Raw genomic sequence first — 15,471 nt, 5'->3', positions numbered from 1 at the left:
AAATGAGAATAGAATTTACTCATTTTATTTCGGGGCAGAATTGGAATTAAATTTCCCATAGCAGTAAGTTCAGAAAGGATCAGATCACAAGGGCTCTTCCTGTGATCAGACAGAAAGGCCTGTCTCATCTATGTGCAAACAGATTTAGGTATATCTCTGATAGTATTGGCTTATGGTCTTGTGTGAACCCAGAGCATGAAAGAAGTTAAACCCCAGGACGCATCACTAAACACAGTATCCCTTTTGGATGGCTAAACTTTTCTGTAAAAAGTGAACAAACTTATGTTTGTGCTCAAAATTTTCATTTGTTTTCATTATTAAACACTGTTTATGTCTAAAATGTTTTTATCATTATTGATTAGATTATTATGTAATTTTTGATATTTAAATTCAGTTATTATTAAGGAAAATAAGCTGAATTGACCAGAATCAAGGCTGGCAGTATGAGTTGTACTTCAACTTTGTTCCCAGGGCAGTGCCAGCTAAGCACTCTTTGAATTTTTCGTCCATTTCCTGGTTCTGAGTTTCACTGAACAGGTTTTTCCAATCACCAACTTCACCTACAACACACACAAAAAAACAGTAGACTTAGATATCTGTTAGAATGTTTCATCTTGACTCTACCATTTCTCCGTGCAGAGTTTCACTTTGAAATGTGAAATGGACACATGAAAAAAAATTACACAGTCTTAAAAAACTAATGTACTTTTTCTTGTAAAGTGAGCAAGATCCACTTGGGCTTCCTTATTGGTGTGGTGTGCTGTGGTAGGTGACACTTTCTCAGTGTCACTAAGGGGGCCCGTGACCTCAGTGACCTCCCACCCCCACCCCTCTTCCAACACCTGGGACCAAAATACCACGTTTTTAGAATCATTTTTTTCTCTCTAAAGTCTTTTGATACTTTAAATACCCATTGTGAAGATAAATTAATATTTTTATAGCAGCTTCTGGTTAAGTCTGCAAGTGCTGAAAATTTTGCAAAAAATTATTATTTTGCCTGAGATTGAGATATATTTTTCTTATGTGCTTTAAAAGTAAAGAAGTTATTCTTTTCCTTAGACTCTTTTGATGATTTGGGTTGAAGTTGTTAAGCTCCTTGTTGCATAGCCAATGAAATGTATATTTATAAAGCAGTTTTAATGATGTGAGAACATGCTTACATATATGAAGGGAATAAAAAAACAAAACTCTCTACAAATGTCATCAACTATATGAAACATCACAGAATAAGGCTGGAAGAAATGTGTCAAAAAGTCAAACCTGCCTCTGGTGGGGGAAATGTGGATAATTTTTATTACTTTTTCATTTTTCTGTACTTTCTGAATTTTCTACATGGAATAGTGTAATATTTTAAAATCACTACTTTTTAGAATTTTTTCTATTCTGAAGAGTATTTGATTAACAACATATAGAAAGGTTTTATTTTTCCCCTCTTCTTAAAGCTAATAAAATAGGGCATAAAAATCAGAGTTAAAGTCAGAATGCAAACCAAAGCCAGATTTATATACAATGTTGTATTCACAGTGGATTTTTTTAAATGAGTCTTCATTTGACAAAGTATAGTAGAATCAAGTAGACCTACATTTGTATCCTGTTTCATTAATTAGCTTTGTGCGTGCATGTTAAGTTGCTTCACTTGTATCTGATTCTATGCAACCCTATTGATCGTAGCCCACCAGGCTCCTCTGTCCATGGGATTCTCCAGGCAAGAATACTGGAGTGCCCTCTTCCAGGGGATCTTCCTGACCCAGGGCATCGACTCTGAATCTCTTAGTCTCCTGCATTGGCAGTTGGGTTCTTTACCACTAGCGCACCTAGGAAGCCCAATTAGCTTTGTGACAAAGGATCAATTAATATCTCTGAGTCTTGGTGCCCATATTATAAAATTAAGGATTTAATGTATTTTTGCTATAAAATTTAACCCCAGCAAAGGGCCTAACACATGATTTATGCTTAATAAGTGATAGTTGTTACATGTGCTGCCTCTAAATCACATTACACTTTCATTATATATGCAATAAAAAAGAAAACTGACAATCCTTGGGCTATATTATCATACATTTGCATAAGAAATTAGAATACTTTAATGAAATTTAGTCAAATCATCAGTGCCAGAGAAAACTGGTTGCCTATCCAACACTCATTTTCTCCTTCTCCTTTATTAATAAAACTTTGATTTTAATTGAGTAATAACACACCCACCTTTTTAAAAAACTACACTTTCCAGCCAACAGCACAGTGAGAAGTGACCAATGAGATGTAAGCCACTGAATGAGGCTTCCCACAAAGTTCTGTAAAGGGGGCTCGCTCGGCAAATGCATGTGATTCTCTTGCCACTCCCTTTTTACTTTAATAAAATAACCCTCTAACTTTATTGTAATTCAGGAGCTCTAGCTGCTCTCCTTTTATCAGCAGGTGGCAAGAGAAAGGTGGGAGGAGCTTAGTACTCTAAAAGATAGCGTGGAGTTACCAGTTCCAGCTCTGATCTATGTCAGACTTCTTGTTGAGGAAGAGACAAAGAAAATCTTGTCTTCTTCAGCATAGTTGTTTGAATTGCCTGTTATGTGCAGACTGATGGATGGCTTAGAAATCAAGGCAGCTTTACCTTTGCGGAACAGGAACGGGCCCACAGCACCGTGTGTTTCCTGGGACTTGGCTCGCATGGCGTGGAAGGTACTTCGTGCCGAAATAGTTTGAATCTGCTCCCCAGATGGAGAGAATCCGAAGAACTCAGCAATTCGTTTTATTCCAGTGGCCAGATTCTGAAAACAAAATTTTAGAGGATAAACTTCTTTCTATGGGAATTGTGCCCCGAGCAAAGACAGGCTTCTTAGAATGCATTTTAAGCCTAACTCTATAATTCAGCTGTCCTATCTATCTCTTCAGACTTACTTTGATACTTCAGTATAAATATTTGAAATTTCCCTTTAAGATACTCTGTACTGATTTTACTTTGTAGTTTCAATTTACGACTTACTAAACTATTCAGGGTATAGATAGTGACAGTAAGCATTCATTAGTAGGGTAGAATTTTATCTAAGATGACATTCATTTTGTTAAAAAGCACCAGTCTAAACCAGCTGAGGAAATTAATATATTTGTATGTGCTCATTCAAATTCTCTTTTCTTCTAAATCCTGTTTGTAGCTAATATTTAATTCTATCAAGAAGGGCTCATTTTTAGAATCATAAAAGCTAGAATGAGTCTTGGAATATACCATTTAATACCTTTGTAAGTTATCATCAACCTTTTCAACAGTATCATTGACCAATGGAGATTTAGAAATCTTCTAGCACAGTTTCTTAAACTGTACTCTACAAAACATTAATATATTTCATATATTAATGAAATATATAGGTGAATATATAGGTGCTTATAGATGTTTCATGGGGGGAAGGAAGGTTAAGGGTTGCGGTCAAATAAATGTGGAAGCCTTGGATTAGTAAAGGTAAGGTTTTGTTTGTTTGTAGAATCTGTCAGTCTTTAATATGCTAGTGTGCAATGTGAATTTCCCAAAGGAGCAGGCTATATACTACAGCAGTCCCCAAATCAATTTGAACAGGCAACCTCCTACCAACTGCAAGAAAGAATGATTAACATTTGGGACAACACTAACATCCATGAATCAAAAGTTTTTTTAGCAACATTCTAGACGAGACAGGGAAAAGACTACATGAGTATGTTCTTTCATGTTATATATATATATATATATATATATACCATAAACAGAAGGGATGAATTCAATTACACTTTTTTTTTTTATAAGACTGTCAGGAGAAACTAGTGTTAAAGACTCAATTCCGTTAGAGAGCATTTGAGTCTCTTCTTTAACATGCTTTCTTCCCTAGAGCTCCAGGACTCTGGTTTCCCTCTTATGCCATTAGCTACTCCTAGGTCACCTTTGCTGATTCCTCCCTTTTTATTCAAACTTTTCATGTTGGAGGGCTGCAAGGCTCAGTTCTTGGTCAACTTCTCTATCCATATGCTTACATATTAGATATGTAATCTCATGACTTTAAATGTCATTTGTGGGCCAGATTTACATCTGTAGCTCAGAACTCTCTGCATTTAAGACTTCAATACCCGACTGCCTACTTGGCCTCTCCATTTGGATGACTGATAAACATCTTAGCCTTCTGATGTTTAAAACCAGATCCCTGGTCTTCCCCACAATCCTGCTTCACCTGCTGCCGTCTCCTACTCCCATGGTGACAGCTCAATGCTCCCAGTTGGTTGGACCAATAAAATAAAAGTCTCATTTGACTTCTCTTTTGTTCTCACTCCTCTTTCCCTCATCCAGTCCAGCAGCAAATGCTATTGGCTTTTCCTTCAACGTAAGTTCAGAATTCAACCACTTCTCTTCCCCTCCATGGCCCCTTCAGGTCTGAGCCACCATCTTCCTTCTGTTGCCTGGACTAGAGCAATAACCTCCTCATGGGTTTCCCTGGGTTCTCTTTCCCTCCCTCTAATATATTCTCACACACCAGACAGAATGATCCTGTTAAAAACACATCAGTTCCTACCACTCTTATGCTCGAAATCCTACAATGACTTCCCATTTCACTCAGAGCCACTCCATTTCTCACACTCCAGTCCACCCCCTTACACCTGCCCTCATCGGTTGGCCTCTTCGGGCTCGTCCCCACAGCCAACCACATCTGTTCCTTTCCATTCCTTAATCCTTGCAGGAACACTCCTACCTCGGGGCCTTTGTTCCAGTTGGTCTTCTCTGCCTGGAAAGCTCTTACTCTGGTTACCTACTTGGCTCACTCCCTCATCTCCCTCCGATCTTGGTTCATGTCGCATGCCTTCCATGAGGTTTCTTTCCACTGACCATCCTATTTCATGCTGAGATTTGTTCAGTATCCCGACACCCCCACCCTTGGGGATTTCTAGTTTTCCTTAATCAGCTGTGCTCTTTCTTCATTCTCACATATTATATACATTTAAAATTTCTATTGTATTTATTGTTTATCATTCTGTCTCCCCACTTTCTCCAGCTAGAATGTAAGCTTCTCCCACGTAGTGAACTTTAGTCTGTTCACTGATAAATTACAAAGGCCTAAAACAATACTCAGAGAAGGCAATGGCACCCCACTCCAGTACTCTTGCCTGGAAAATCCCATGGACGGAGGAGCCTGGTAGGCTGCAGTCCATGGGGTCGCTAGAGTCGGACATGACTGAGTGACTTCACTTTCACTTTTCACTTTCATGCATTGGAGAAGGAAATGGCAACCCACTTCAGTGTTCTTGCCTGGAGAATCCCAGGGACGGGGAAGCCCGGTGGGCTGCTGTTTATGGGATCGCACAGAGTTGGACACGACTGAAGCGACTTAGCAGCAGCAGCAGCAGAACAATGCTGAACTCACTAAATATTTGTGAACAAGCAGTTTTTTAAAATAACATTATATGGAAAAATTAATTCACAGCCAAAAGCATATTGAGTTAAACCTCAATAGAGACCTATCATTTCTGCCATTCCTAATTTGGACTATCTATCACAGAGGGGAAAAAAACAGTCACTGTTAGTAGTAAGTTCCTAAGAACTTTATTATTTCTATTAAATAAACAATCTAAACACATATGCATTGTTTGGTTTTTTTCCCCTAGCACTGTACGACATATATGGAATATTTTTAAAAATTGAGTATAATATTTGTTCATGCAATCAGACATTATGAATAAATGTTCTATGTTGTCATTTATAGTAAACCTTGCTATAGAATACCAATAATCATAATCTCACCTCTCTCAGGTCTTCATATAATATGAACATAACATTTTCATCATCAAGATGTTTGTTCCAATTAATTGCAAAATCAAAATAGCTTCCCCAGGAAACTAAAAATACAGGGAAAAAATAACTTCTTAAGAAATTTTAAATAATTGAGGTTAAAATGATAGAATGATAGAATGAGGATAAAATGGTTAATGTGTGCCCTAAAATATAAACTATATGTATGTGTATACGATCAAACAAGACTATAAGATTACAAATCCCTGCTCCAAAAGAACTGACATAAATCAGTCCTAATGTCAGATTTTCTCATTTTCTTATTTTCAGGAACAGTGGCACAACTAAGCAAGTTGTAAAAATGGTTTCACAAGAACTACAAATTTTCATGAACATTTAGGTGAATGAAGTAATTCAGAAATAGTGAATGAGACATGAAACCCAACAGATATAATGTCAGAAAGAAATAATGAGACATGTTATCTAGACTAGCATTGTCCAATAGAAATGTCATGCAAGCCACATCTGTAACTCTAAGTTTTCTAGTAGCCATGTTAAAAAAAGTGAAAAGAAGCAGGTGAAATTAATTTGAATAGTTTAATTTATTTAACCCACAGATCCCAAAATGTTATCATTTCAGCATGTAATCAGCATAAATAATTATTAGTGAAACATTGCCCTTATTTTTTTTAAATTCTAAGTCTACAAAAGCTTGTGGGTGTTTTACACTTATAAGGAACATCAATTTGATTAAGTTTTTTGCCAAAAATACTTGATGTGTATTTAGACTTCATGAAACTTATAGTTAAAAAAACAGATTCACACACTCATACCAAACTTACTTAAAAGTTTCCAGCAACTGAACTGAGTGTCTTAAAATATAAATTTAAATTAAAATAAAATTTAAATTTTAGCTCTTCACTTGCACTAGTCACATTTCAAATGCTCAATTTCCACATGTGGCTAGGGGCTACCATATTGGACAGTGCAGATCTAGACAGCTGTGTGCCTTTGAGAAAATCCCTAAACCTCTTTGTACTTTAGTTTCCTCATCTGTAAAATGGGGTTGTTGTGAATTTTAAGTGAATTAACACATGTCAAATGCTTAAAACAGTGCCTGATCACTAATACCCACTCAAATATTAGCCAATATTAACATTATTAGTAATAATAATATTGTCATAATTATTATGATTTGAGCCAGGCAGTGTCTACATGTTTTGTTGTACAAAATACTGTAAATTTCCTGCCCCAAATATAGTACACTCCCTTCTTTGTTGCCAACCAAACCCTTATTAGTTGGGTCTAAGCTAATCAGAAAATTCTGCTTCTCACTTTCTGCCTCCCTTTGGACTCTGGTCACATGAAGTAGTCCTAGCCAGCAATCAGGGGTCTGCTGGAAGGTTTCTAGAACAATTATTCCTGTCACGATGACCCTTCTTCATGATCCGAAGGTGATGCTCAGAGGGACAGTGGACAACTTGAGAGAATGTTGCAGAAAGCACGATAGAGGGGCCCAGGGAATCTCAGAGCTGCTGACCCAACGTTACTGGTCTACTGGGTCAGTTGCTGTCTCCATACTTCTTAGTTAAGTGAAGAAGATAAAACCTGATCTGTTTATGCCACTGTGGTGGGGTTTTCTGCTTTTCCAAATGTTTTACTGATATGCATGTATTTCATCTTTCACTTTTTAAAGCAATCCAATATGATAGGTACAATTTTATACCCATTTTATTGATGGAGAATTAGAAACCCAGAGGAGCTAAGTAACCACTTTAAGGCTGCACAATAAGTTATGTGTTATTGACATCTTTTAGTGTTAGTTCAACCCCAGAGCTATTGCAACCAAACAAAATACAGTACTGTGTTACCTCTCATAGGTTGGGTATTCCTATTTTCTCTTTACAACTAGGGAAATCAAAGTTTAGAGTCTTTCTCTGCCTCTGTTTTCTTCTCTGTAACATGGTGATAATAATAGTATTATCCTCATTTGGTTATTATGAAAATTAAAATAATGTGTGTTAGGAGTAGCATGCCAGCATGCCTGGCATGTGGTAAGTGCTCAATAAATGGTAGCTGTTTTATTCTATCTAGTGTTACTAATACATAATAATAAGTGATGAAGCCCAATCCAGGCCTTCTCATTCTACATCCTGTACATTTTCAGTACATTCAGCTGCCTCTCTGTAAGTTGACTTTAAGAAGTTTACACGGCAGAAAATCCATCCAAGTTATTAATATCAGTGCCACTTCTTATCATTGTTAATCAAAGGATTAGACTAAAAGGATGGACAAGCAACAAAGATTCCCTAAAATAGATTGTCCCAGTGATGATGTGTTTCTCCACCACTGAATGTTCTCTTGTGTTATATGAATGGAGTATAGTGTTTTAGACTTTACTTAACTGCCTCCGTCTGGTCTTAGTGACTAGTTACTAAACAAGCCAAATCTTTCCTATCAGTGCTTCATAAGCACGTTCTGTACACTTTCTTTTTCTCTCCTACACCCCAATCCCAAGACTTAATCTTTGCTAAGGACTCGGTACTGTCCCCAGTGTCTAGTCATATGGGATAGTGTTGCATTGCTGTGCTGATCCCCTTTAAACGTGGTCCTTTTAGAGGGACTTGGTAGCAACTCTAAGGTCATCTGGCATTAATTCTTCCTTGTACTATACTGTAAGCACTCAACAGAGCCACTCACTACTAAAAAGAGACATTTATTCACCTCTGGCCACTATACCCACAGAAGTAGAGTTGCTGCCGGATGCAAGTAACTGAGACCGTTGGCAAGTGATTTAAATTTTTTATAGTTAATACTGCCTTATTCATAGTTGGTATGGTCTTAAATGAGATATGTGTATATAGTACCTAGTTTGGTAGCTGGAGCATTTGTGGGCACTTATGAAATTATGGTTATCAGTAACCAGAGGTAAAACCTTCAACATAATCTAACAAAACCTTACTTGCTTTCTGGCAAACGAGTATCTTAGGTGTGGCTGCTCATTGTCATGGTTTTGTTCTTTTTTGGCTTTTATCATTGTGCTATACAGAGACTTGTGGGAAGTGAATTTGAAATGCTTTTTGTACAAGTCTATTACAGGCCTTTTTGTCCCATGTCTGTTCTATGGCTATTTAACATTCACCCTCAACATATTGAATTGTCCAAATTATTTTTAAAAACAGTAATGTATTGTTTGATGCCTAGAAAGCTTTATTTAAAAGTAACATTGTGGTTCCTGGATCTGCCTTAATTTATTTTTTCTTTCTTTTTTAAAGTTATTAATTTTTTTAATTGAAGTATAGTTGATTTACAATGTTGTATTAGTTTCTGGTGTACAGTGTAGTAATTCAGTTGTATATATATTCACAAATATGCAGTCTTTTTTCATATTCTTTTTTGTTGTAGGTTGTTGCAATATATTGAATGTAGTTCCCTGTCCTATACAGTAGGTCCCTGTTGTTTCTTTCTTTATCCTAAAACACATTTGAATTTTTGTATTTCTGTGATCATCTGTTGTTCTTTTACCAACAGCCATACCTTGTCCTTTCATGAACTGTCTGAAGAAGTCATCCCAAGAGCCATAGCTTGGAATATCAGGAACATCATTGTGGAAATGGAAAAAAGATACTGCTGTGTCTTTAGGGTTTCGAAATATCACCAATATCTGGAGAGAGAACATTAAGTTATCTTAACTTAATTTTAGGCGTTGAACTTTGGAAAACTGAAAGCATGAGCATTGTGTCCTATTGTATACTACCTGATTTTGTGGAGGTAAAAAGAAAGAAAGAAGTTGAGGAACAGGAACTGGCAGATAAGGAAGCCTGGGGAAAAGGGGAAAAGAAAGAAGAAAAAGAAGACTGATATTGTAACACTGAATTTTTGGTAACAAACTGAGACAGTAAAATGTCATATGTAGACCATGTAAAAAGGAATGAACAGCAGGCTCACAAGAGCATGGTCTGAAAAGTTAAACCACCCCAAAAGTAAAAACAACAAAATAATGTTAAGGACAACAAAAATAATGTTTAGAGTTTCATGGGAGAAGATCAAAGAAGGGCAGGTTGGAGGTATGATGGGTGATGTGGAGGAAACAGAACCTCTGAATTTCAGTGTTATATCTGCCTTCTCTGATGAGGCACAAATTCATTTTTCTGAATGAAAAGTGTGAAATAAATGTTGTAAAGAGCAAACTGAAACCCAAGAAAAACTACTAAATTGCAGACCACTTCAAGTGGGTTTGGGCCCTCTGGCCAGATTTCCCTTTAAAGAACTGAGAATGTTGTGGAATACATTATTACTGAGCACTGTTAGTGACCTTGGAGGAATTGGAGACAGCATATAAGAGGTTCGGAGGACCGGAAACAGGCAAGTAGCATTTCCCTTTCCGAAAGAGCAAAGTGTGGGGTTTGCAAAGTACAAAATGACCTCCATTTTGGAGATATTTTTGGAATTGACTTGTGGCCACATAAAAGAGCAAGTAATAACCACCAGGGGGCAACAGGGGTTCTCTAAGAAAAAGTCATTTCTAATTGCAGTTTTTTCTTGGACATAGTTCTTAAATTAGTAGATTTGCTGCTTATGACTTCCTCTGCAAATGGAAGAAGGCATGCCGGCAGCAGAAACATTTAAGCACATAAAACTGATGCAAAGGAGGCTGAAAAACTAACATAAAACTGCCCAGAGATTTTTAATAAAACTGTCCTGACTAGACCATCATCAACATTTTAATGAGGATTTCAGATTAAGATATAGAAACTCTATTTATCAAATTTGTAGATGGCATGAAAGTGAGAGGGAGTCTGGATTCCAGAACACCTCGTCAATCTAAAGACATGAACTGATGGTAGTAGGGTAAAACTGAATAGAGATGAATGTGCTAGTCTGTCTTTGTTGAGATTTAAAACTCTGCCCCCAATCCAAATACAGCAGATTCTTGTCACTTGAGGGTCTTATATTTGGGGCTCTGGTTACCACTCAGGAATCTCTCTGGCTCATAGCAATTTATAATTTTGCAAAGACATAAGTTAGCATGGTGAAGGCCAGCAGGCTGGACTGTATGGATAAAATCTCAGTATCAACTTCTTACCTTAACTGTCTTTCATCTCTGGCCCTGCTTTCTTGTGAAAGTAAAGCTTTGTTCAAAAGGCTGCTTGCTCCAAATCCAAATGCTTTATACATTACTTTAGCTCTGTGTCTCATGGAATAATTGAGGGGGGAAAAAGAATCACTGGGGTTTGTGATTCTACTGAACTGCATTAAACTGGGAAAATTATGGATTAAAGCGGTATTTCCAATTTGGGAGATTCTCAGTATAAAGAAAAACTGTTTTACAGAGCCATCCACACCTGGCAGAGGGGACAGAGGAGTCCCTTGTAATGGGAGATGTGAGTAGTCCAGACAGCCACTTGGTGGAATTCAAATACCTAATGGGGGTTAGGGACTTCCCTGCTGGCTCAGTCAGTAAAGGATCTGTCTGCAATACAGAAGACCTGGGTTTGATCCCTGGGTTAGGAAGATCCCCTGGAGAAGGAAATAGCAACCCACTCCAATATTCCTGCCTGGAAAATCCCATGGACAGTGGAGCCTGGTGGGCTACTTTATGTATATGTTTTATATCCCGGCTGAAAATACATTTCATTTGAATGCAACTGTAGCCAAGCGACTTAGCAGCAGCAGCAGCAGCATAGCCAATTTATCTGAAGAAAAAACAAGAAACACCAAACTGCACACTTTATTCATTAAAATTCTGTGATGAGTAGCAAACTCATCCTATACCTCAGAAAGCCAATATCTATACATGAAGAACTTCACATTGAAATACGAGTGGAGGGACACTCACCTTGGCTTTGTTCTTGAAGATGGACCCAGGTAATTTGTCATAATGGAGATGAGTTGCCAAAATCCTTGGTGATGGAAACTGTTTCATTCTCTTGAAAATATAAACAATAAAGTTAAAGCTTACGTGTTGTGTGTGTGTGTTGTGTGTGTGTTGTGTGTGTTGTGTGTGTGTGTTGTGTGTGTGTGTTGTGTATGTGTGTATTGTGTGTGTGTGGTGTGTGTGTGTGGTGTGTGTGTGTTTGTGTGTATTGTGTGTGTGTTGTGTGTGTGTGTGTGGTGTGTGTGTGTGTGTGTGTGTGGTGAATCACTCCTAGGTTTAGTACCTGAAGAGGAGTTTCAGTCATTACTATCATTCCTCTTCCACATCCTTCTCTAGATTTTCTTTATTTCTGTTTTCTTTGTGGGGGATGAGGAATGGAGAATCACAAATAAATATGCAATTGAAAACTTCCTTTTGAACTTCCTTCTTCTGTCCTGCTTTCCATTGCCCAATCTTTTTTTTTTTTTTTCAGAAAAATTTACCTTTTCCCACAGCCATCCCCAAATCATTTTCTTCAAGACAGCTCAAAATCTGCAATCCACTCTTTCACTTAATGTGGATCTTTTCTACATTCAAAGTCATTAACAGAAATGTTCAAGTCTTTCTATAGCTTCTCCAAATTCATTTTTAACATCTTGGTCTTTTTTTTTTCTTAAACCAGCAAAACTCCATGCAGTCAAATATCCTAACAGAACCTGAAAGTGCAGAGTCACTTAAATATCTGAGAAATACCTTACGAGAGAAATTCTTGTCAATATAAGGACTCTATGATTGATTCTTTCTGTTTTTGTAATCTACTTCTACTGATAATTTACAAAATGAAGCTCTGTTTAATCGGATAGGATGAAGGCTTTTATCTCAAAATCAGACCTTTAGTGTATGTTCTGTGGTGGGCTAATGCTTTCAGTGTTTTTTTCCATGCTGGTCATCATTTCAAGCAATGAAATTATATTTAGACGTTTATAGCCAATGGTTCTGTGAAAAATTAACTAGAGATCCCAACTCAAGCAAGGGAGCAAAAACTGACTTAAAATTTTTTTTTAAATCAATGCTATGGGCCCAAGTGATGATTAGTAGTCATTGTTCTTGATTCCAGTTTTGGAAGTACTTTTACATTCACTCACAATAATCCTCTCAGGTAGATATTGTAACCCCCATTTTAAGGATTAACAAGAGACTTTGAGGTTTTAAGTCCTTTGTGCAAAATCACATGGATGGTAATTTTCAGATTAAGTGATAGAGTGCCATTTCCACCAAACTGCATGGCCAAAAATCTCTTTAAGACATGTGAGAAATGGTAAAGTTCCTTAAAAGGGTTAGAAAAATATCCAGCAGGAAAATGGAGGTTAATTTTAACAAAACTAGATAAATGTATAATTATATGTTCACAAAAATGCATGATATAGCCAACTGTAAGCAGTGTAAAGTCGAAATACAGATACATCTTAAGAAAAAAATGTATATATTTTAGAAAATTTTCTGTATAAAGTGAATAACCATTAAATGAAGCTTATCCTCTCATTCATTTCCATTTTAAAATGCGCATTGCATAGAAAACTATCCTTGTATATGAAAAGTGAAAGTGAAAGTCACTCAGTTGTGTCTGACTCTTCCATGGACTACAGTCCATGGAATTCTCCAGGCCAGAATACTCGAGTGGGTAACCTTTCCCTTCTCCAAGGGATCCCAACCCAGGGATCGAACCCACGTCTCCTACATTGCAGGCGGATTCTTTACCAGCTGAGACACAAGGGACAATTAAAATGCAAAAAGTGCTTTTAAAAATACTCAAGAGAAAAATGAACATTTCTGATAAATTATAGACATCAAAAGACTTCGAAACCCAAATCCCTGAACACCTTATTTACAATATATTTTTCTGTTACTTCGGCCCAGTCCATGGAAATAAGTTTCCTTCCAACTGGGATCCAACTTTTAAGTTTGTATTTGTCATCCTGGCAAGTGTCTCCATCTCTTTCCAGAAATTTTCTGAACGCCCTAAGTGACTTTATTTCTAGTAAGTGTGTTCTGTCTGCCTGTTGGGAGTTTTGTTGGTGAGCACTTCTGCTAAGTTTTGCTGGGAATGCGGTTTCCAGTTGGATACCGTCTTCCCTTCCCACATGTGTTTGTGGTGTGTCTAAGTGTGGAGGGGGGCTGGATGGTCCTCCTCTCCCCTGTTCTGTCCAAGCACCAAAATCTCGAGGCAGATCCTTCCTCCCCCTTTTTTTTATCCTTCCTGGCAGGGAGAACAACATCCTGTCTCACATCCAGGCCTTAGTTAGTTAAACTGACAAGGTGAGTAATAACATGTGATAAGATAATATTAATAACAGGTAGGATGACCTGTTACTAACTTCACACACACACACTAATGATTTAATCATTTTTAAGTAATAGTAATAAGGTGATTCTGTAGTAAAATGAGATAATTCCTGAAAAGTGCTGGGATTATATAAGCACATAATGAATTATTTAGTGTTGTATTTTCTGAACTCAAAACTAAAAATCCCCCAATTCTACTTTCTAGAATAATTTGCTCTAAGTTTCAAGGCTCTTTTGTACCAACCTGATATTTTTCTGGGTCCCCACATTCAAGAACTGGGAATTCTGGATAGTCATACTTTTGTTTAGAATCAGCAAACATTAATTCACTAATGATGTGGAGAATCCAGTTAGAACCTATAAGAAAAATCAGAGAACCAAAGCTCATTAAGGAGTCTTGATATAATAAAAGCATGTTACTTAAACATACATATCATAAAAATTAAAATCTACAATGAGAGAATTCCCCGGCAGTCCAGTGGTTAGGACTCTGCTTCCACTCCAGGGGGCCCACGTTTGATCGCTGGTCTGGGAACCAAGATCCTGCAAACTATGTTACAGCCTAAAAAAAAGGAAAGAAAACCTACAACAATTCCCTGATGTGTACAGCTGGTTCTTCTGCACTCAGCATAACCTGGGCTGTGGAAAGAAGCATTTACTTACTTCGGTATAAAAATCAGATTATCTTGTTTCTTAAATTTCTCCTTTAACAAGAGGCAGTGCTTTTTAAAAAATCTAGAATATCTTCTTTACACAACAATGTTATACTATAGAAATGGTTGTTTATTGTGTATCATATATTTTACCTTAATGAATATGTTCTACAGCAATGTGGGATTTTGATTTTTATAAAAATACAGCATCAATTAAAAAGGAAATATGAAATGGAGTTGGCTTTAACAAACAGAGATGGAATAACAGTTAAAAATGATCAAAAGTAGGACTTCCGTGTGGTCTAGTGGTTGAGACTCCACGTTTCCACGGTGGGGGTGCAGGTATGATCCCTGGTCAGGGAACTAAGATCCTACATGCCACCCAGTGCGGCCAAAAAGGAAACGAAAAAAAAAAAAAAATCAAAAGTAGATTGTATAAAATAGAGTAATTTAGTTTCTTAACATCTTATCCTCCACTGATGAAGGACCACTATAAAACTGGGTTGAGAAACAGGAGGATTGGTCTTTGATCCTGAAAAAATGACATGGAAGGCATAGATGTTTATAGACAAGCCCATGCTTGTCTTCAGTCAAAAATCAAGATGAACATCTTGGCTACTCTGAGTACTCCATGGAAAGTGGGCCCTGTTTCTGTTTGCTAGCCCCACCATACAGCTCCTTCTACACTCATCATCGATCCTGTTCTTTTCACACAGACCTCCTCCCTCAGACACTGCGTCACGCGTGCTCAGCAGTTTCAGTCGTGTCTGACTGTTTGCGACCCCGTGGATTATAGCCTGCCAGGCTTCTCTGTCCATGGGATTCTCCAGGCAAGAATACTGGAGTGGGTTGCCATGCCCTCCTCCAGGGGATCTTTCCCACCT

General features: G+C 37.4%; 1 protein-coding gene across 1 annotated transcript in view; it reads right to left on the bottom strand.

The window, feature by feature from the left end:
• Positions 1-14: 14 nt before the first annotated feature.
• SULT6B1 (sulfotransferase family, cytosolic, 6B, member 1) overlaps positions 15-15,471 on the bottom strand; it is a 16,808-nt gene continuing 1,351 nt past the window's right edge. Inside the window, exons 2-7 of the mRNA XM_010838604.1 lie at positions 14,179-14,291; positions 11,574-11,663; positions 9,272-9,398; positions 5,747-5,841; positions 2,606-2,762; positions 15-560 (exon numbers count right to left, since the gene is read on the bottom strand). Coding sequence (XP_010836906.1) covers positions 430-560; positions 2,606-2,762; positions 5,747-5,841; positions 9,272-9,398; positions 11,574-11,663; positions 14,179-14,291 — 713 coding nt within the window. The 3' untranslated portion in view covers positions 15-429. The remainder of the gene's footprint in view (positions 561-2,605; positions 2,763-5,746; positions 5,842-9,271; positions 9,399-11,573; positions 11,664-14,178; positions 14,292-15,471) is intronic.

The sequence above is a fragment of the Bison bison genome, unplaced genomic scaffold, assembly GCF_000754665.1.
Source record: "Bison bison bison isolate TAMUID 2011002044 unplaced genomic scaffold, Bison_UMD1.0 scf7180017864100, whole genome shotgun sequence".
NCBI lineage: Eukaryota > Metazoa > Chordata > Mammalia > Artiodactyla > Bovidae > Bison > Bison bison.
This window is presented reverse-complemented; position numbering and strand designations above follow the sequence as displayed.